Here is a 23,121-nt window from a genome sequence, read left to right on the forward strand (position 1 = left end):
GATGCTATCGGGGTATAGCTTCTAGATCTATAAAAAAGTGCTAACTGTTCTAGCTGACTCCATGGGTAAATGTACTTGTTACATCCACCGTGTTTCACAAAGTACTAGTGATCATTTAGGTCGAGCTGCAGAACATTTTTGAAATTTTAATATGTTGTTTATTAATCCACCATCTGCGCACTCTGTTTATTGTAAGCTATCTACTCTAATCTCTACTGGTTCCTTCAATATCCCCTCACGGTTGTTGACAATCCCATCTCGGACAACGCCCCACCCATTGTTTTTGTGGGCTTGTCTTGATGACCGAAGATATATAACCGCTCTCTCTCCCTCTCTCCCTCTCCCCCTCTCTTCCTTTCTTCCTCGCTCCCTCTCTCCCGCTCCCTCTCTCCCTCTCCCTTCTCCCCTTTCCACCCTCTCCCCTCTCCCTCTCTCCCCCTCTCCCCCTCTCCCCGCCGACTGGCAGCCATTGTTGTTTGGAAGAATCAGCACTTTTTATACGTTTTTGAACTTTTTGAGGGAAATTTTGAAGACGCTTTGGTCAATTACCTTGATCTTTCGTATATATTTTAATCCCCCGGGGCCCATAAGCATAACAAAAATTGGGTCAATCAGTCACAAGATGGCCGTCCTATGACCTTTTTAGTGGCCAAAATTGTCAATTTTGGCCCGAATTTAGAGTCCTGTAGCTTCCTACTGATTTGCATTTCTCATTGCAATTGCTGATGGGTATACTTTGGAAAGGGATTTCTTATACCTGAGATAGGTATTTTTGATCAGCGAACTATGACGCAATCGGCGGCCATCTTGGTGTTTTTGGTACTCATTCGTTGGTGGGAAATAGTTTTTCGACATTATATTCATACCTAAGCATATTTTGTTACCGCAATGAATTAGAAAGTTGTAGATTGTAAGGTTTTCTATTATTGTGGTGTGTTTCAAGGTCATTAGTTTTTGTATATGGCCACCAGGGGGCGTTGAATAATATAATAGCTTAGTATTTCTATATTATATGTGTACCAATGCATATTTTGTTACCACAATCAATTGCAAAGTTGTAACTCCTGACATCGCCTATGATTGTGGTCTGTTTTAAGGACATTAGTTATTCTATATGGTCACAAGGGGGCATTGAATAGTGGAATAACTTATTAATTTTAGTATTACTTTAGTATTTCCTTATTATATTGGTGCCTAGGCATATTTTGTTAACATGATCAATTACAAAGTTGTAGTTCATGGCATCTTCTAAGATTGTGGCGAGTTTCAAGGTCATTTGGATTTGAATATGGTCACCAGGGTTCATTGAATTGTAGAATAACTTAGTATTTCCACATTAGTAATAGGGGTAATGGGCTTTCAGGCCAAAGGTCGAACGGTCGAGCTCATTAAAAAACAAAACATTAAAAGTAATTTAAAACTATAATATATTTTCATAACCGTGTGCATTTTATATTATAACTAAATATTTATTCTAAGATATTAATAATTTAAATTTTAAAAGCATATTGTATTAAATCAATTGGTCGCTCCACTTCGCTACCGCTCCGCGACCAATTGATTTATTTACAAAATATTTTAAGATTCATGAAGAGGCAAGATTGGCTCGAATAAATGATTCTATTTCAGATGGTATTGTCAAATGTTATTCTAAGTTATGTAACCGGTTAATACCAATTAATGATGAAAATAAATTATATAGTGATTTGAAAAATGACTACTTAGTTATGACTGAATTACAAAAATGGGTTGGTTATGCTTCATTTCAATTAGGATCGGTTATGACATTAATTTCTACCGGCGTCATAACATTTTCGAACATCAAACCTATGGAATATAAATCAGGTAAGAACGAAACAGATGTACTACAACCAAACGTCGAAACAGAAAATGAATCAGAACAAAAATTAACTAAAATAAATGAGTGATAGCGTTAAGAAAAAGGCTAGATCTGAAAAACAAATTAAATGGGCAAGAGAATTAGGTAAAAGATCTTCAGAATTAAAAAAAGCTAAGAAAAAGAAATTAACTGATATAAATGAATCACATCATGAATATTATCTGATAACGATGTAGATTATTTTTCAACACATTCAGATAAAAAAGCATCTATTATAGAAAGATTTGATAAAACATTGAAAACTAGAATGTGGAAATATTTTACTGCTAATGAAACATATAAATATATCGACGTGATAGATGATTAAGTGAAAGGTTATAATAATTCTAAACATAGTTCTATAAATATGAAACCTATACAAGCTAGAAAAGAAGATAATTCGGAAATAGTTTGGAATAATTTATATGGAGCGTTTGTTACACATGATTTCGGAGAACCTAAATTTAAAATAGGACAACACGTAAGAATATCTAAATATAGAAAAACATTTTATAAAGGTTATACTCCAAATTTTACTGAAGAAATATTCAAGATTAAAAAGATAATATTAACTAAACCATTTGTTTATAAACTAGAAGATCTAAAAGATGAAGAAATATTAGGTTATTTCTATGAACGAGAATTATCATTTGTACCAAACCCAGATGAAATAGAATACAAAATAGAAAAAGTATTGAAAACAAAAACTCTTAAAGGAAAAAAGTATTCTTTTGTGAAATATAAAGGATACGATGATAAATTTAATGAATGGATTTTATCTAGTAAAATTAAAAGAATAAATGAATAAAGATTTATTTATATTTGAACCGCATAATATGTTAGTTACTGGTGTAACAAACTGTGGTAAAACACATTTCATATTAGATTTGTTAGAAACTATTTATAAGAATCATTTTGATAATATAATATTATTCTGCCCTACTTATGAAATGAATAAAACATATAATAGAGATATAGTTAAGATAAAAAAGTTTATTATATTAGATCCTAAAACAGTAAAAGAAAATTTAGATAATTGTATAAAAATAGCAATTGATACTTATAAAGGATCAAATACATTATTCATTGTAGATGATTGCGCAAATTTACATGATTCAAAAGTGAGAGAAAGTGAGTTATGTTATTCAGCTTTCTCTGGGAGACATTTCGGGATAACAACATGGGTTTTAAATCAAAAATATAATTCAATTGTTAAAGACTTTAGGGAGAATATAAGATTTCTAGTTTTATTTTATAACAAAGATAAAAAATCTATGCAACAATCATTGGAAGAAAATCAAATTATACCTACTGAATTACATGATGAATATATGAATAAATTAAAGAATAATAAAGGTTCAAAATTATTACTGAGATTACAATTTCCCTATGAATATAAATTTATAAAATAACTATTTGTATACCTATGTATTAGATACCCTAATACCTGATACCCTATTAGATACCCTAATACCTGATACCCTATTAGATACCTTAAATACTTAAAACCCCCTTTTTTTAAATAAATATTATTTATACAATTTTCAACCAATTTATTTTTATTTTTTTCAACTAATATATGAATAAGTTTGAAAATAATAAAGGTTATTTATTATTACTGAGGTTTCAATTTCCATATGAATATCAGTTTATAAAATAAGATATTTTATGTATTAGATTGTATTAGATTGTATTGGATATGTATTAGATACCTTAAATACCTTAAATACTTAAAACCCCCTTTTTTATTTACTATTATTTTATACAATTTTCAACCAATATTATTATTTGTGTTAAATATAATTAATATTTTAATCACTTTCACTATCAGACCCTAACAATTTATTCAAATTCTCTACCGAATTTTCTTCTTCAAATTCTTTATTATTTTTATACTTTTTCATCCTTTCTACCGCATCATCAATAGTTTCTTCTTTATGTTTCATAGAATTATATTTTAACTTTATTATCAATATCTGTAACTGTATCACCATGTGGGCGCCGTATGGCACCATTTTCATTATTATCTTTATTAGTGTTTGCTCCTAATATTTCATTTAAAGTGTTTGGTTTTAATATTTCATTAGCATCGGTTAGATCTAATTCATCTTTATTAGGCGTTGCTAATAATAAATCTTTATATAATTCTCTACCATTTACTTTTTGATTTGAAACAAACTTTGTAACATATCTAAATGGGTGTTCTATGAATTCTCTTATACCAACACGATCTATTACATTAGTAATATGTGAATTTGTATTCATATGTTTATTCCAATTTGATGGAACGTTTGAATATTCACTTTTACAATATCCACAATAATTTCTATTTTCACTAACATTTAATATTATTTCATTATTTGATGTAGAAGGTATTACATTATTAGATGTAGAGGGTATTACATTATTAGATGTAGAAGGTATTACATTATTAGATGTAGTAGGTATTACATTATTAGATGTAGTAGGTATTACATTATTAGATGTAGTAGGTATTACATTATTAGATGTAGAAGGTATTGCATTATTAGATGTAGAAGGTATTACATTATTATCAATTACATTACTTAAATTATCAACAACACCACTTTTATTATTATCGATTTCTATCAGTTAAGTTTTATAAATTTTGAAAATAGGATCAAATATCAAAGCTATATTACAAGGTATTACATAATATAAACCATTATTATTTTCATGTGTATCGATGTATGGAATATGTTTATATACTTCCATTTATTATATAAATTTTTATTAAAGTTAAAATTCTAATACATAACACTATTTAATTGAGAATTTACAATATTTAATTGCGCGTCAGATATAATATAAATGTGCATTTTAACATTTTTGATTCCTTTATTCATTGTCATGAATAATTGTATTCCATCTTTAGTGTTCTGTAATTTTTTTCCAGAACCATGTAATGAATTATCCTCTGTTGTTCTAAAATCTAACCATAATGCGTATTTATTACCGGTATAATAATCAATTTGATTAATATTACAATTTTCAGATGATTTTACTTTTTCATTCATAAAATGTTTTCTAATTTCTGGCCATTGATCTATCATTCTCATTCCTTGACGAAATATTTTATTTGCTATTCCTTCGATAGTTATTTCTACTTTTGTTATTTCAGGATTATAATAATTATCAACATTTATTGCGCCATTAGTATATGTTGCAATGCTAAAAAAATATTAATATACCTTTAATAGATCTTCTTGGGAAGTTAATATTCTCATTAATTATTTCATCATTTGCATTAATAGTTACAGTTTTAAATTTATCAATATAATCATATAATAATGAAAATCCTTGATTGTATTTAGTTTGAATTATACTTGAAATATTTTCATCAGTTACTGTATCATATTCTAAACATATATTCGATAATTTATAACTCATATTTTTATTAACGCTGGATATTACAATTTCATTTACAGGAGCAAATGCAATTTCGAATATAACATCTTCTTGAATTGCGTATTTATATAAAGGTGCATTGTTATTTATCAATTCAAAGTCTAATGGAATTTTATATTTGCTTCCATATATACTTTTTATCAATTTATCTACAGCATTAGTTAATATTGCATTATGTGCTTCTGATCTTAACTTATTTTGGTTTTCTGATTGGATTCCTTGAAATATCATATTATTTCTATTTTCTTTAGTAAACCATAAATCTTTATAACCATAAATAAATTATAATCATCTAATGAGAAAACTGCTTCTGGTCCAATCTTTATTGTTAATTTCTTAATCAAATATCTCCCAACATTATCAACAACATAATTATTACCGATTACTTTTATATCGGCTGATAAATAAATACTATTTGGAACATAAAAAGTATTTTGTGTTAATCGAGGGATTCTAACGTATAAAGTTTCATCGGGATTAATATTAGAAGGGTTATGAGTAATTATATGATGTGATCTTTCTGCTTTAATAGCATTAGATATTCTATGATTCTTAGAAGGATTGATATAACTCCCACTCATTTGTTCAACAAAAAAATTAATTATTTATTTTTTATCATGTTTACTAGCCCAAAAATAATAGCACTTACAACTGTAGTTAAAAATAAAATAATATGTTCAGCAGCAAAGTTAAAAATGTTTCCTGCAGATTTCAATATAAAACCAACAATTGATGCAATAATTCCTGGTAATGCTGCAGCAGATTTTTTAGATAGTTCCCATAAATATTTTGCTAATTTCTTTAAACCATCTTTAACTTTATCTTGTATAGAATTATTATCTGGGGGTTTATCCGGTTTATTGGGAGTAGGAGTAGATTTCAAAGCATTTGATATTGCTAAAACTATTGTTGTGAATACCATAGTTACAGATGTTAGAATTGAAAGAATTGTTATTCCTTCTAATTTAGATAATAGTCTTATTCTATCTATCAATGATATTTCAGAATTTGGTTTTATCAACAAATCTTTAAAAACATGTTTTAATCGTTTAAAATTATTACCATATTCTTTTAATAATATATCTCTTTCACCTTTCAGTACTTCTAAATTATCTTTTAAATTATCAATTTCTTTTTCTCAACGTAATTCTTTTTGCCTATATTCCATTTCACCAATTAATTGATGGTCTAAATCATACTTTAATTGTTCTATCTCTTTATTTTTATCAGTTAATTCTTTTTCTAAAGTACTAATTTTAATATCTCTTTTACTTTTATTATGTGCAATTTTATCAGCTTCATTTCTTATACTAATAATTTCTCTAATTGCTTCATCAGAAAATATATTTAAATCTTCTAATTCTTGATCTGTTGCATCAAGTAATCCATTTGGTAAAAGTTTTTCAGTTTGAACTCTTTTTGATTTAATTTTACTAGTTTTGGAATTATCAGCTTCTTTAGGAATTTTTTTTTGGTATTAAATTTTCATTAATTATCTTAAAAACTTTAGCATTTCTTTGTTTAAATTCTCTTCTATTATCAATTATCTCTTTTTCTGTAACATAAGTTATAACATCATTAATGATTTTATTAATGATTCTATCTGGTTTTAATAAAATAAAAGTTGATTGTGTTATTATTTTATCGTTACTTTTAAGATTTGAAATCTTAAAATAATAGTTGCCTTTCAATTTCCAATAATAATCGCCATTTAAATATTTCAAATCTTCTACTAAATAATCCATACCTTTATTTGTTATATTGAAACCAGATCTTTTTAACATTGATTTAAAATCACTAGTAATTTCATTATATTTAAATTTTTTTCTGTTTATTCTGGTACTTCATTTTCAATACTTATCTTTGAACGTGTTTTATCAATAAATTCAGGTGTAGTTAAATTAGAATTACGTCCTGGCTCATTACCGCCATTAAGACTTATTTCACTAAAATCAGGTGGTGGTTCATCACTTATACCAGGTTCACCTAAGGACCCAATGGAAAATCTTCTACACTTTCTTCCATTTACGTAATAAAAAATTAAAATTTAAAATATAATATTCCTCCTATAACAATTCCTATACAGGTTAAAGCTAATTTAGTATTTTCATGGGATTTATTATCATCATTTAGTTTAATTATATCATGTTGAATAATATCAGTTTTTATATCTTCTGATGTATTGTAATCTTTTATTTGAGAATCATTATTTAATTTAATATTATTAGTTTTAGTTTCTGTTGATTGAATGTGTTTTTTATTTTTTTCACCTTCCATTAATTTTGGAGCAGTAATAATCTTTTTATTTATATCATTCAATCCAAATGAATTATTTATTGTTGCAGTTTTAATTAGATTATTATAACCAATTATATTTCCCATCTTTAATACTAAATCATTAGAAATAATGAATAGATTAGGGCCTATACAATAATTTAATCTAATATGTGATTTATCTAAATAATTTTGATATCTTACAATGTTTTCTGGAATAGATCTATTTTTATCATTATGAATGGAATCTTCAAATAATACTTTAAATTGTTTCTGCGCATCGAATGAAGTGTTATCATTTCCAATTATTGGGGATCTTGTTTCAACTTGCGCACCTAAAATACATATCAAATAAGTTCTAATAGATTGATTTATTCTTTGTATTCCGGCTTTAGTAAAACCTTCACTATTTTCTAAAATTAAATTAACCCAACCATTATTGTTTTGTTGTTGTATATTATTATAATATTTTGGTAATTCATTCCAATTTAGTGTTCTTATATCTGAATTTGTCATTATTTTTCCAAATTCTGTAGTATACAATATTCCTAATCCACCCATTGTTCCAATTTTTGCTCTAAAATCTTTATTTGAATTAATATTAAATTCATTACATATTTTATAAAACTTAGAAAATTAATATTATTATTCAATTCTTTAAAATATTTTAAACCTGGTAAAGGACATTCTAATTCATCAAGTATGAAATCTAAAAAGTGATAACATCAATGGTAAACTTGGTTTGTTTAAATGATCATTCCAACTAATTCCACATCCTGTTGTTGCGCAATAAACAGCAAAATTCAATTGGTTCTGTCAATACTTCATTTTAGATCTTAATAACCATTGTTTTGCCTCATTTAAATTTTTAAAATTAATTTCATAAACATTGAATATATTTTCCATCTTTACATGAAAATTATTACTTTCAGTAACATAAATATATAAATCAAATAATGAATTTAAAACTTCATTTCTATATGTAATATCTTTATTAAAATCTATTGCTGGAATATTATATTTAATTGATTTATTATATTGGAAAGCTTTTGGAAAACTATCTGCCATTTATATAACTAAAAAATTAATAATTTATTAATTCTTTTAATAATTTATCTTGTTCTTCAACTGTTATATGGCCATTTAAACTTATTATATATTCTAGTGTATTCTTAAATTTATTAATTTCTTTCATATTAGTTTTAATTTTTTCTTTATTACTTTTTATATTAAATTTTGAACTGATACCAGTTAAAACACTTGAACTTAATCCTAATACACCAATTGATATAGCTAAAGGTGTTAATGGACTGAATATTGCTAAAAATGTTATTACAGAACTTATTGTAACCGAACAACTAATAATAAGATATTATATAATTTTAGATTTTGAATATTTTTTCTTTTTTATCTTTAAGTCACTTTCAAATTCTAATATTTGTTTTTCTAAATATGTTTTTAATTTAGTTTTATTTATATCATGAGGAATAATGTCAATATTATCAACTTTATCTTCCATTTATTTAGCAAAAAAATTACTAATTAGTAAACTTATAAGCAACAAATATAACAATAACAGTTCCACCTAAAATCCAAATTATTTCATATTTCTTCTGTTCATTACTTGGGGTATAATAATCTGATATTGTAGGTTTATGTAGATGTAATTTTTCTTTATTGGTTACCGCGTTATAGAAACTCATTGCATCATCGACTGATTGAAAATCTCTATGTGAAATCTTCTGATCATATAATTCCTTGTTAATATAATCCATATAGTTTTGTCGTTTTTCTCTATATTCTTCTGCTGCTTTATTGTATTTCTCTAATGCTAAGTTATGTCTTTTTTGTTCTGTTAATGATCCATTTTTATCAATATGTTTAAATAAATAACCGCCACCAGTAAATGCTAAAGCGTTAACAATTGCCGATTCTATAACAGTTATAACTGCAGAAGCCATTTATTTAGTAAAATAATTACGCATTTATATAGGAGGAATATATTTTTGTTTTTCCAAATAATCAATAGTTAAATTAGATAAAGTAACTGCTAATGTTAATTTTAAAATATCATTTATATCAAATCTATCAACATTAACACTTCCCATTTTGAATACTTTTTTTAATACCATTGAATAACCAACAGTTCCAACTGATAGTAATGCGCCATTATATAATCCAGTTATTATCCACTTATTATCACTCATTTATTTATCAAAAAATTACTATCTTCATAATATTTAGTTATCTTATTTATGATTAATTCAACATTTATTTCATTACCACTTTTATGATTATCATATATTTTGGTTAATATGTTTTTAATATTATCAATAATTCCATCTTCATTTAATTCATAATATTCTAAAGGTGTTTTAATTAAATCAATTACTTTTTCTATACTATAACTTTCTTTATTAATCATTGATGCATTGTTAAATAATTTACTTTTTATATCAGTAATTACATCATTTAGTTTAATTCTCATTTCTTTACCATGTTTAAAATCAAACCCAAAACATATACTCGGTCCAACAGTTATATTCATTTATATAGTAAAAAAATTACTCTCTACATCTTATAACTAATTCATAAATTACAGGGAAATTATTTAAATCAATTAAGTGCCCATTATGATTTCTAATTTCTAATCTAATATTATTAAAACGAGGAATGCATGGTTTGAAATCACATTCTGTTAAATTAAAATTTATTTGCGTTCCAAATTCTTTAACATTCTTCAATGGTAAAATGTTTAATAAATCAGAATTACAAGTTATATCTTTAGTTGCTTCGAATGTTTTTGTAGGATCGATTAAATTGCAATAAATATAAAAATGTGTGTAAGGTATTAAGTTTGGTGTAACATCATCAATATTTTTAAAAGATCTATCTGGAAGAATTCCTAATAGTTTAGCTATATGTTTTTTTACCATAAATTTATGTTTTTCACTATTAGACAACCTTATCTTTATTCTATCAGAACTATCACTTTTTAAAAATCTAATAATAAACCCAGAACTACTACCTAATTTGTGCCAGGCTTTTCTATTAATTTCTTGTGCTAATGTATCTAACTTATATAACCCCGGTTTTAAATATATATAGGACCATTCATTTTTACCTTAATCAAAAATTAAAAAGGCTCTATGTTCAATAGTTTTATTCGTTATATTATAAAAAGAATTACATAAAGTTATATTTACTAATTTTAAATCAACACAATTCTTAAATTCTCTATCTAATTGAACTAATAAATTATGTGATTTATAATTTGTAAGCCTTCTAGAATCAACAAATATTCTGTATTCTTTTAATTCTACCATTTATTTTACATATTTTCTTATTCGAAATCTATTTCATGGTGCCCTTTTCATTCTTACCTTTGTATACGAAATAGAAATCACCAGAACATAATTCTTCAAGATCTTCACTTGATAATCTATGAAATCTATCCGGTAAATATGTTCTGAATTTATATGTATTTCCTTTTAATCCTTCATATTCTAAGTGTATAACTAATTTATCTCCATATTACTGTATCAATATTTGTAATTAGATATTTCTTATGGATTATTAATTCTTTTAACTTCTTAAATTTATAATCTACTGATTTGACATTTGAAGTATCTTTTATTCTATCTAGAAATAATTTGTTGTTTTTACTGTGCGCTTGTTTACTCTCCATTTATAATACATATTTTTATTAAAATTTGATTAACACGTTAGAATTCTTTTCATTATCTCGTTCTCTTTTGTTTCTTCTCTTTTAAATTTTAAGTATTCATCTAAATTACAACCATAAGCAACTGTATGAATTCCATCATCTAAAATATATCTTTTATCATCAAATGGGTTTAGACTTATCTTCTCAATTTCTTCAATAAACATTTCATGATCTTCAGATCTTCATGAATTGTTTAGCAATGATAATAACAAAGTTCCAGGGAAATTTAAGGATGAATTAGGTGGTGGAGAAATGATAGAGTTCATAGGTATTAGATCTTTCATGTTTTATATGAATACATTTTAGATCTAATACCTATGAACTCTATCATTTCTCCCCCACCTAATTCATCCTTAAACTTCCCTGGAACTTTGTTATTATCATTGCTAAACAATTCATGATCTTTAGGATAATTACTAAAATCAAAATGATGTTTTAATGTTTTTAAATCATCAGTTATGTTATCAGTTTTTATCTTTAATATGTAACTGTCGGTATCAAAATATAATATTTCTATATGTTTTTCTCCAAAAAGTGGTTGTAATACATTATAATAGAATTCATACATTAGTAATTTTGATAATTCTAAAACTGAAGCGCCAACATAGATTGGTTTATTAAATTTCATTGATGTTCTTCTCATCTTAACTGCAGCTAAATTTTCATCAAATATTCTGTTACCAATGAACTTAGGATATGATTGTAAATGTCTAATTCTTTTACCATTACTAACTAACTCAATATCATTTCTATTTCTAATATTTTCACAAGTCTTACCATAGAATGCATTATTCATTAACTTGAAGAAATCTTTCTCGAAATCAGTTTTAGCTTCAGTTCTCTGTTTGGTGTTAAAATCTATATATTTTTCTAACCACTTAGATTGACTAAATGAAATATATCTATGTACTTTTTTTAGAACCATTCCTTGTTTTAGATAAAACTTTAACATTCTATAATGTACTACATAATTATATTTATCTTCTTGAGTTACCATTAACTTTTCTGTATGAATATGATTTTCGGGTTTAATTCTTTTTTGATAATTTGATAATTCATCATGAGTTACAGTTTTATGTTCGGGACAGTAAGCTAGATTTCTAGATTTAAATTTTTTATCTTCAGGATATTCCAAGTCTACAACAAAGAAGTAACCAGTATCTGAATCATCTGCAATATCTAGAATTCTTTTCTTCCAATCAAATTTATCATTATTTTCATTCTGTAAAACTTCAGTTAATTCAAATACTCCATAAGGTTGTGGTTCCATCATTGCCCAACCATACAAATTATTTGCATCTATATATAATAACTTATATCCAGGGTTATATTTACATTTACATTGAAATATCTATCACCTAATACACCTGAAACTCCTCCTCTTATAGAATTTTCAAATAATAATAATTGATCTATATTTGTTAACAAATCCATTTTTATATCTGTAAATTTTAATCCACAATCCCATGTTAAACCTGGGCTAGAATAACAATGACAAGGATCAATATTAAAATATTTTAGGTTTACATCTCTAAACCTTTCAAATATATCGGTTAATAATAATACATCTGATTTTAGATATAAATCTACTAATTGCCCATGATTTTCTATTTTCTATGTTAAAATCATTATGTGATTTATAGAAAGAATATGGAATTGCTCCTTTATATCTCATTAATTGAAAATCATCATTATTTGGATAGTGTTGTTTTAATATTTTTAATTCATCATCAACTAATGATTTTGATAAGTTATCTAATGAACTATTTAAAAACCTATATGAATCTATAATCTTAGGCAACCAAATTGGAATGATATATAATTCTCAGATGTTTTAGCTAACATTCTAAATTTATAAGTTGGTATTCTATCTTTTGATCTATTTGAATTTAATCTTTCTATTTCGTTATTAATTTCTTCTATTTTATGGCATAACTGTTTGATGAATAAATGTGCATCATATCCTGATAGATTATGAAATATAACTGGTACAAAGTTAATTTTCTTAGCTTGTAAGTTACAATTCTCATGTGCGGCGCCTCTAAACTTTCCATTCAAATGATCATGGTCTCTTACTTTTTTATCTTTATAATTAAATATCTTTGCACAATAATAACATTTATCTGCAAACTCAAATGCTTCTTTATCTTCTTCTGTCATTATAATTTCTATATTTGTATTCAATAATTTACTAAATCTTATTTCATATTCAATTAATAAGTCACAAAAATGATTGATAACAATTTCATTTCTATAATGATAATATTCACTTTCAATTAGTTCTGGATAATCAGATTTAATATATAACCCGAAAGCAGCAGCTGATTGATGAATCTTTTTGATAGTATTTGTTTTTGGTGGTTCATCTGAAAAATCATTTTCATTAGAATTTAATTTCTTTCTTTTATAATATATTTCTTTTCTATCTCGATCAGTTAATTCTTTATTTAGTGATTCAAAATCTCCATATATTACAAATGGTACTTTGTTTTTGTAATCATATTTTTTGAATTCTAATATTTTATCTTTTTCATTTGGTAAAACTAATTTTCAATAATCATGATTTTCACATAATTGTTTATGATTTAATAATGTACTTTCATTACTGAATCTATGTAAACATTTTCTACAAAGATATATTTTATGGTGATCATTTTCTGATTTAAAAAATAAATCGATTTGTTTAATCCACATATAATGATTCTCATAATATAGTATATCTATAACATCATTTGAATCATAATCTTTTGATAGATATAAAGGTTCTAATGTATAATGTTTTATGTTGTTACCTTTTGTATTTGGTAATTTGATTAAATCAAATACATTTATTCTTAAATTATTATCTCTTTCTATTTTTGGGATGTTTTTAATTATAACAGGATACTTATCTATCTTATAGTTATTTTCAAATTGTTTATAATTTGTTAATCTATAAGTATGTTTATTATAATCTTCAACTGGATGTAAACAACTTATTATAGCCCATAGAAAACATTTATCATCTTCATTTTGTACATTTATTACAGCATTAGTTTTAAATGGCAGTTTAATATAACTTGAGGCTTCAATATCTGGTTTTTTATAATATGATACATTATTTTCATCAATTGGTTTTGATTTAGTTAACTTGTTATATTTTGTGTTATAAACATGTAAAGTCATAAATATTGTTTCATCAAATATTAAACCAGATCCTTCAAAATATTTCTCTTCTATTTTAGTTTTCACTTCATTATAACATTTATCTAATTTATCATCTACATGTTGTTTAGATATAATATGTTGTGAATGAGAATTAATATTATATATTGGTTTATCTTCAGATTTTATAAACTTTACTTTAACTGATATACTAATTTTAGGGTATTCAACATCTGTAATTATTTTTATAATATTTTTCATATTTTCTAAATGTTTTTTATTTTCTTCTAATGTTTTTCCTTTATGAAATTTAAACTCAATAGCTGCTGGGCCAATATCACTTTTAAATGCTTCGGTTATCTCTATATCTTTTTTATTATCCAATGAATTAATATAATTTCTTACATCTTCCATGTATGGTCTTTTATTGTTTAATTTATTTTTTATGCTTTTAATTGTCTTCTGTTTCTTATCATTATCTTTATCAAAATAATCTTCACCTAAAATATCATTATTCTTATTTCTAATATGACTTTTAGATTTTAAATGTTCATTATAATATCTTTTATCACTGAATGATTGATTACATGTATCACATTTGTATGTTTCTTTTTCATTCTTTAATTCATCTAATTTAGTTTCTAATATATCATCTTTATATTCTAGTTTCAATTTTTTCTCTAAATGTGTTTTAGTTTTATTGTGTCTTGATTTTTGGGATTTATCTATATTGATATTACATGTTGGGCAGTAGTACTTATTTGCTTCCATTTTAATACTAAATTTTTTATTAAAATTGATTTTAGAAGTTCAATGATTTATATCATGTATTATTTCAATCACACTTTACTAACACTTTTAATGTTTAAACATCTAACTCATACAAATATGAATATTGAAATAATGTTGTAAATATATACTTTTATATTGAATAATCTGTCAATTTAAATGTTTAAAACTATAATATATTTTCATAACCGTGTGTATTTCAGTTGAATAATAGAATAATAATTATTATTAAAATATATTTGATTATATGAATTTGTGTATTGTAAATAAATCAATTGGTCGCGGAGCGGAGCGGTAGCGAAGTGGAGCGACCAATTGATTTAATACAATATGCTTTTAAAATTTAAATTATTAATATCTTAGAATAAATATTTAGTTATAATATAAAATGCACACGGTTATGAAAATATATTATAGTTTTAAATTACTTTTAATATTTGTTTTTAATGAGCTCGACCGTTCGACCTTTGGCCTGAAAGCCCATTACCCCTATTACTCACATTAAATTGGTAACGAGGCATATTTTGTTATCACAATCAATTACAAAATCGTAGCATATGACATGTTCTATGATTGTGGTAAGTTTCAAGGTCTTTGGTTTTTGTATATGGTCACCAGGGGCGTTGAATATTGAAATTGTTAGATTGTTGAGCATTTGAAACCACTTCCCAAGTGGGCATGGTGACCCTGGACGGTACTCGAAAAACGCCTAATGAAATACACCGAATCGGAAAACGCATAACGCCTAATTCCTAGAAAATGACCTAATTTCGTAATTGCAAAATCTACTGAGACTCACAATCCAACTCATCAACGGAACAGTTTGAAAATACATGTGTTTTACGCTTCACGAAACGAGACTACTACTCTTATAAACTTCATTATAGGATGATGATAGAATTTCCGCAGTGCAAGCAATTAATTAAATAACGCCATAGAAGTGTAAACTGAAACAGTTTACACTTCTATGATAACGCGAAAACAAACGCCGCGGTTATAAACCGGCTTTCTTGAATTTTGAAACCGGAATGCATAAATATGGTACAACCTACGCTCGTAGGTACAACGCACACAAAGATTGATAAAATAGCCTTTCTCAAAATTATCCTCCAAAACTGTTCACAACCACGCTAATGTGAACCTACCGAACCAATGAGAGACTAAATAATGTCCAGCCCCTGAACTTCCTTGAACAAAAAATTATAAACTATATGTTCGATATTAAAAATATCATGTCTTTTATTATCATAATACTCCGTCTTGATATGAAATAATAACACAGATAAGCCTGTGTAACCAAATACAGTAGAAACGAAGATGGAACAGGCGGCGCTCCACGCACTCCGACGTGAACTATGTAGCGTTGCGTACATAGTTCACGTAGGGATTTAGGTAAATTTCTTGGATGTTACTTGAATTAGGCGTTATGCGTTTTCCGATTCGGTGTTTTTCATTAGGCGTTTTACGAATACCGGTCCCTGGACCCCTAGTTAAGCATGGTGATAATACAGTATCATAAATAAATTCTTATTTGTTGATTGTATGTCCGCGTATGTTCGGTTTCAAAGCTGAATCATATTTGACGTTTACACAGTGGTTGCATATTAGGTTCGAATCTGTCAATGGATTTTATTCTATGTATCGGTATTATTTCAATTTACTACAATTCCAATCATTCTGAATGGCTTTGCAGAAAACCCGTCATCACTGCTTAGCAGCTATATTTATATTTTGTATTGCACACATGTAACGTCATAAATATTATTCAAATATTAAACCAGATCCTATACCAGGGCATATAGTCATACAGATCATTCATTAAAGCATTATCCATTCTCCAAACTCAACGTAGCTGAATTTTGAAAGAGGGCCTCTTTAAAATTTATATGAGCTCTTTCGCGAATATCTGATCGCAAAAATATTGGTTTTGAAACGCCAATCAGAAAGCACAGACTCCTCTATGATTGGCTTAGCCGCAGAAATCAGCAGGTGTTCACGTGGACCCGCGGTATCGTCTACCGTTTTACTCCCGGGTTTTATTTTAAGATCTAAAATTGTATTTCAAGATCGATTTCTGTGAAAGCTTTTAGTTGATTTGGTTTTTGGGAGGAATATTTTTATTAGCGCTTCAGAAAATATCATTGAACATCGTTGAAAGCCTGGGAAAAATTGCTTTTTCTCAAATCGGATAGATGACCTTGATATGCTAATAAGCCATGTGCTCAAACTACAAATTCAATCAAATTTATTCTGCAAAAAAAAATATCAAATCCAATTCAATTTTACTTTATTGAACAAATGAAAACATCAAATCCAATTCAATTTTGTTTTAATGAGAAAATTTCAGAAAATTCAATTCTATTCCGCATTAAAATCAATAAGACCAAGGGAAAAGATTTATCTGAGGTATTTGTTCTTGCCCGATCCAGTCGCTGTCTGTGCTACTTTTGTATTATACGATTGTATTGTGTAAGTTATTAGATATTGACTCTGAGCTGGGAGTGCATTTTGACAAATTTAACCCATAGAATGCATCACCATTTGCCATTTGATGAAAAGCTGACAGGCTGGCCATAGTGCACCTTGGGCTCTTGTATATTGGTTTATTTTCAGATTTTATAAATCTAACGTTATCAGATATACTAATTGTGGATATTCTACGTCTGTTATTATTTTTAAAATATTGTTCATATTCTCTAAATGTTTTTTGTTTTCTTCTAATGTTTTGCCTTTTAAATCTAAACAATTTAATAGCAGCTGGTCCAATATCACTTTTAAATGCTTCGGTTATTTCGATATCTTTTTTATCATCTAATGAATTAATATAATTTCTAACATCTTCCATGTATGGTCTTTTATTGTTGAATTTATTTTTTATTCCTTTAATTATGCTGAGAAGATACCTAATGTTCAAATTTTCACTTTCTTTGAAGAAATGCCAAGTTTATTGGGCAGATTGAATACTGATTGCCCGTCAGACAAGCTTATTTTCGTGGGTGATTATAATATTCACATGGATAAATCAAACAATAGGGATACTCAACGATTTCTAGATATCCTACAGCAGCATGATTTGGTTCAACTTGTAGATCAACCTACTCATGAAAAGGGTCACACACTTGATCTTGTTATTGTTAGAAGTAGTGAGGTATGCATATGTGATTTGGATGTGGATGATACTGCATGTATTGCTGACCACTATCCGGTTTCTTTCTCGGTAAATATCTGCAAACCTCCGTTGCCTACAAAAGAGATAGTGTATAGAAAATTGAAGGATATTAACACTGCCTTATTATCTGAGATGTTCTCCAAGATTGACTTCAGTAACTTTGACTGTGTGGATGATTTAGTCACCGTTTATAACTCTGAGCTCTCTCATTTATTAGATGAATTAGCACCAGCTAAGAAGCGAAGTATTCGCATTCGTCCGAATGTTCCGTGGGGCAGTGAGGAAATTATTAAATACCGCTAGAAAGTCAGACAACTGGAGAGAAAATGGAGACATTCTCATCTGACAATAGATCGTGAAATTTGGAAATATCATTGTTGTAAAATGAAACAAATGATGAAACTGGAAAAACTAAAACCTTTCTCAGTCACCGCTGAGGTGGGCATTGCTGACTTATTTAGCACAATTCGGAAGTTGGTGTATGGTAAAAGCTCTACCAAAACACAATGATGCTGTTTAATTAGCAAATGAGTTTGATGTTTTCTTTCTAGATAAAGTTGATCAGATAAGAGATTCTTTACCTGAATCCAATATTGATGCTTCTGAGCATTAGAATGCTGTAAAGGTTTTAGACAGTTTTAAAGCTGTGTCAATCGATCAGATTGCCAAAATTGTAATTGGCATGCGACCTACATATTGTAGTCTGGATCCATTTCCATCACAACTTCTTAAGACGGGGCTTAAAGGTATCATGCCGCTCATTACTAAAATAGTAAGCTGTTCATTGGTATCTGGACATGTTCCAAAAGATTTTAAACAAGCTATTTTGCAGCCCCTCCTCAAGAAGTCATCCCTTGATGCTGATTGTTTGAAAAACTATCGGCCCGTATCCAACTTGTCTTTTCTGTCGAAAGTACTCGAAAGAGTAGTAGCAGACCAGCTAACACTCCATTTGTCAAGCAATAACCTAGCAGACAAATTTCAATCTGCTTATTAACAACGCCACAGTGTCGAAACAGCTCTGATTAAATGCATTATGACTTACTTTGAATCATTAGAATCAAAGCAGTGTGTGTTACTTGTTTTCTTGGATTTAAGCGCTTGCTTTCGACACTGTGGACCTCACTAGACTCGTAGAACGTCTTAATTTACTAGGAATTCAAGGCACAGTTCTTGATTGGGTCAGGTCATATCTTAGCAATAGGACTCAAAGTGTATGTGTAACTTTTCTGAGCAATTGGAAATCAAATTTGGTGTACCTCAGGGTTCCGTTTTGGGCCCTTTGCTTTTTGCAGCGTACATTACTCCTCTTGGTAACATTAGTCAACAGCATGATCTTGATTATCATCTCCATGCTGATGATAATCAACTTTATTGCGTTTAGTGTGCCTGATTTGTTCCCATCATGTCAAATTATGTCAGAAGGAGCTGATGATTTAAATTTCTGGATTAGGAATAATTTCCTCAAATGCAATGGGGATAAGACAGATGCGCTATTCGTGTATACTAGGAATATGTATAGTCAGCTTCAACAGTTACCTCATATCAGAATTATTGATTCTGACATCAGACCTTCTACTTCTGTTAGGAATTTTGGAGTAATTTTTGACTCGGAGCTTACTTTCAAATATCAAATATCATCCATTGATAAATCCTGCGACTTTTCATTTACGCAACAGAAGCAAAATAAGGGACTTTTTATCTGATGACGCTGCTCGCATTTATGTCCATGTCTTGGTTACTTCACGTCTTGATTTCTGCAACTCCTTGCTCAACGGGCTCCCTGCAAAGCCCCTCAAACCACTTCAGAGAGTCCAAAACAATGCAGCACGTCTAATTTCTCGCTCTAGCAAGTTTTCACCTCGTGAACTACGATCAGCCAATCAGTTTCTGCTAGTTGTCCCTTTGTTTCATAGTCAGTCTACAGGTAGTCGGTCATTTTCCAACAGCGCCCCTTAATTGTGGAACCAGCTTCTGCTTAGCCTTCGTGCTATCACTTCATTAGATCAATTCAGGAAGCAGCTAACATGCTTCCTTTTTGAGGAGGAATTTTATAATTTGTATAGCGCTTTGAGCAGCTTAGCTGGATTTAGCGCAATATAGGATACTTTATTATTATTATTATTTATTACGTGATTTGAAAACATTAACATGCGGTCAGTAGGACATAACTCTGGTCTCCCCACTTTCATATCCTTATTTTGAAATTTTTGTATTTTTCATTAAAAAGAAAATTACACGGATTCGTTTTTAATAGAAATGAAATCCCGCCCGCGCTGCCTGGTGCATAGTTTCGCCATTTTGTTTTTGTTTTTTTCTAAAACCCTGCTTGCCATGTCACTTAAGTGGGTAGAGAAGGTGGAGAAACAAGGTATCTGTTTTTTTTAGCCTAATAGGTTTTTTTTACCCAAGGATTGGACACGAAGAAGGAACTTTGTATCAGCTTTCTCTTTACAAAGAACAGTAAAAAATGAAACCATTTTATAATCTTAATACATTCAAATTTAATAACCTTGCTCTATACACCACACTAGGATGAATCGCTGTTTAGATGCACGACGGGCATGGAAATCCAAGCCAGAATGCATTTCTATTGATTTTTGTTTGACATCGTTTATTTTTGGATATTTCTCTTGATCGTTTTACCGCATACCTCAAATTGGACCAGTAAAATATTGCAGTCTAAATAAACCATTTATATCAATTTCACAATGCAGCGTTGATTAAATTAACTAAAGGCTTTTTGGTGGTAATATACGCTGAACTCGTAGATGTGGTCTCACTCGGTATTGGCCCGATACAATAGTTATTCTGCATTTACGTATCTCGTTGAGAAGTATCTTTGGTGTTTTGAGTGACGATGATGATAAATTATCGCATACCGGGTACCGGTAGGTGAAACCTGTTTGCTTTTTTCAACAAAGGGTATCCCCGGTTACATTTTATAGCGAAAATTATGAAATTTCATGTTTTTGACAATCCAGTGATTCCGCGATATGACAACACAGCAGAAACTGAACGAATGTAATGTTTTGTTGTGCCTCTAGTCACACAGAATCTTTTTCAGTAAGGCAAGAATTAGCGGCAATAGAAGGGGTTCCCACCCAAAACCAAATGAAGTAAAATAAGCAACAATTGGTTTACGATTTGCAAATCATTTTTTCGTTTGATCCTATTCGCATTTATTTCAAAGTCATTATATCTATGTTCCATCCATTTATTGTGTTCGTGGATACAATTTTCCTCAATCGTGATCCACTGTTCCAGTCCCACTTAATGAATTTAATAATCTATTAATAGATTTAATGACCGGCTGTTGCCTCCCCAAGAAGTTGCCGAGGCTTGTGTAGATGGGATGTTACGAAATGAACTCTTTGTTTATATCCCCGGACGAATGAGATACATCGCTGCTTTACTAGAGTAAGCTTAATTTTTTTATTTTTAAAATGTATGGAAATCCTTAGACGTCATACGAGATGTTAGATAAGAGATACGACTGACGAGTTAAAACAAACGAGATATACCATTTGATATGCGACATAAGAATATTAGCAGGGCGCCATTTTTGGTCACAAGATGTCATTTGTTGTGGAGAAGTTACAGGAGTGGGGGAGTGGGCAACTCGTCGGAGTCTTCGAAGGTTAGTGTGAAACCATTATCATCCGAAATTCAGTTCTTGGTTAATTCAGTGATTTAGTAGGCCTTATCTTCAGCCGAGGCTACGGCTGTCTGTCACCACCACGTGGATGACCGTGCCCTTGCGCCGCGAGTGAAACACGGACAAAATGCAAAATCATACAAAAGCAACTTATATATCGTTTTTCATATCAATTCTTAATATATAAATTGCATTTCGAAGTTCTGATTGCAATGTTGATATCTGTTAATTTAGGAAATTTGGAATGTGACTGCCTTGTCAGCTTATTTTGAACACTAGTAGCGCCATCTGTCGAACATGAAAAAACAGCAAAATTCTACTGCCAATTTTGCCATAAATCATTGTACTGTTAGCATGTCTAATTAGTCTGTTGACTCTAAATATATTTTTGTGTGCCAGTGTCGAGCTCCTTTTTGAGGGGCAATTCTATTGGCAGAAAAAGGACACTTTTTCACTCTAAAATGGGGAACTTTGTTATTGAAAAAGCCTGGGCCGATCTTAAATAACAAGTGCTTGGGTACGTGGAAAATTACTTGAGAATGGATTACTTTTCGTTTTCCAAGAAAACGAAAATTGTATCCAAATTTTGAAAAATCTTAACCCAAATCTTTAGGCAGTGTTTTTTTTAAATGGTCCGGAGTAGGTCAATCTAATTCCACAGGCCAAACGTCTATTTATATTCGTGTCACATCGATTATTTTTATATTTTCCATAAGTCTTTTGAACAAATTGATCTTAAACAAATATCACATCGGTGGATACAGCAACACCATAAACCCCTGACAGAGAACATGATCATGTAGCCTTTTTACAAGTCGAGACCTATGATCACTCATTTTAACTTGTTTTTCAGATAATTATATAGACCAGGAGGCACTGCTTCTGCTTTATGAAAAAGCACTTAAAGATTTTATACCGAAAATAGGCCTACGCGATAAATTAAGGAAAAGGATGCATTAATTGGAGGGATGCATCCTCAATGCTTCCAGTGACCAGGTATGTGCTGTTTTCCAACACACTGCATGTACAGGGTGTCCCGTAAGTAACACAAC

At 28.7% G+C, this 23,121-nt stretch overlaps 1 protein-coding gene across 1 annotated transcript in view; it reads left to right on the forward strand.

Moving 5' to 3' along the window:
- The window catches only part of LOC141909685 (17-beta-hydroxysteroid dehydrogenase 13-like), a 146,740-nt gene that overhangs the window by 118,242 nt on the left and 5,377 nt on the right, over window positions 1-23,121 (forward strand). The window contains exon 5 of the mRNA XM_074800253.1: window positions 21,712-21,831. Within this exon, the coding sequence (XP_074656354.1) occupies window positions 21,712-21,831 (120 nt within the window). The remainder of the gene's footprint in view (window positions 1-21,711; window positions 21,832-23,121) is intronic.

The sequence above is a fragment of the Tubulanus polymorphus genome, chromosome 8 (assembly GCF_964204645.1).
Source record: "Tubulanus polymorphus chromosome 8, tnTubPoly1.2, whole genome shotgun sequence".
NCBI classification, from domain to species: Eukaryota; Metazoa; Nemertea; class Palaeonemertea; order Tubulaniformes; family Tubulanidae; genus Tubulanus; species Tubulanus polymorphus.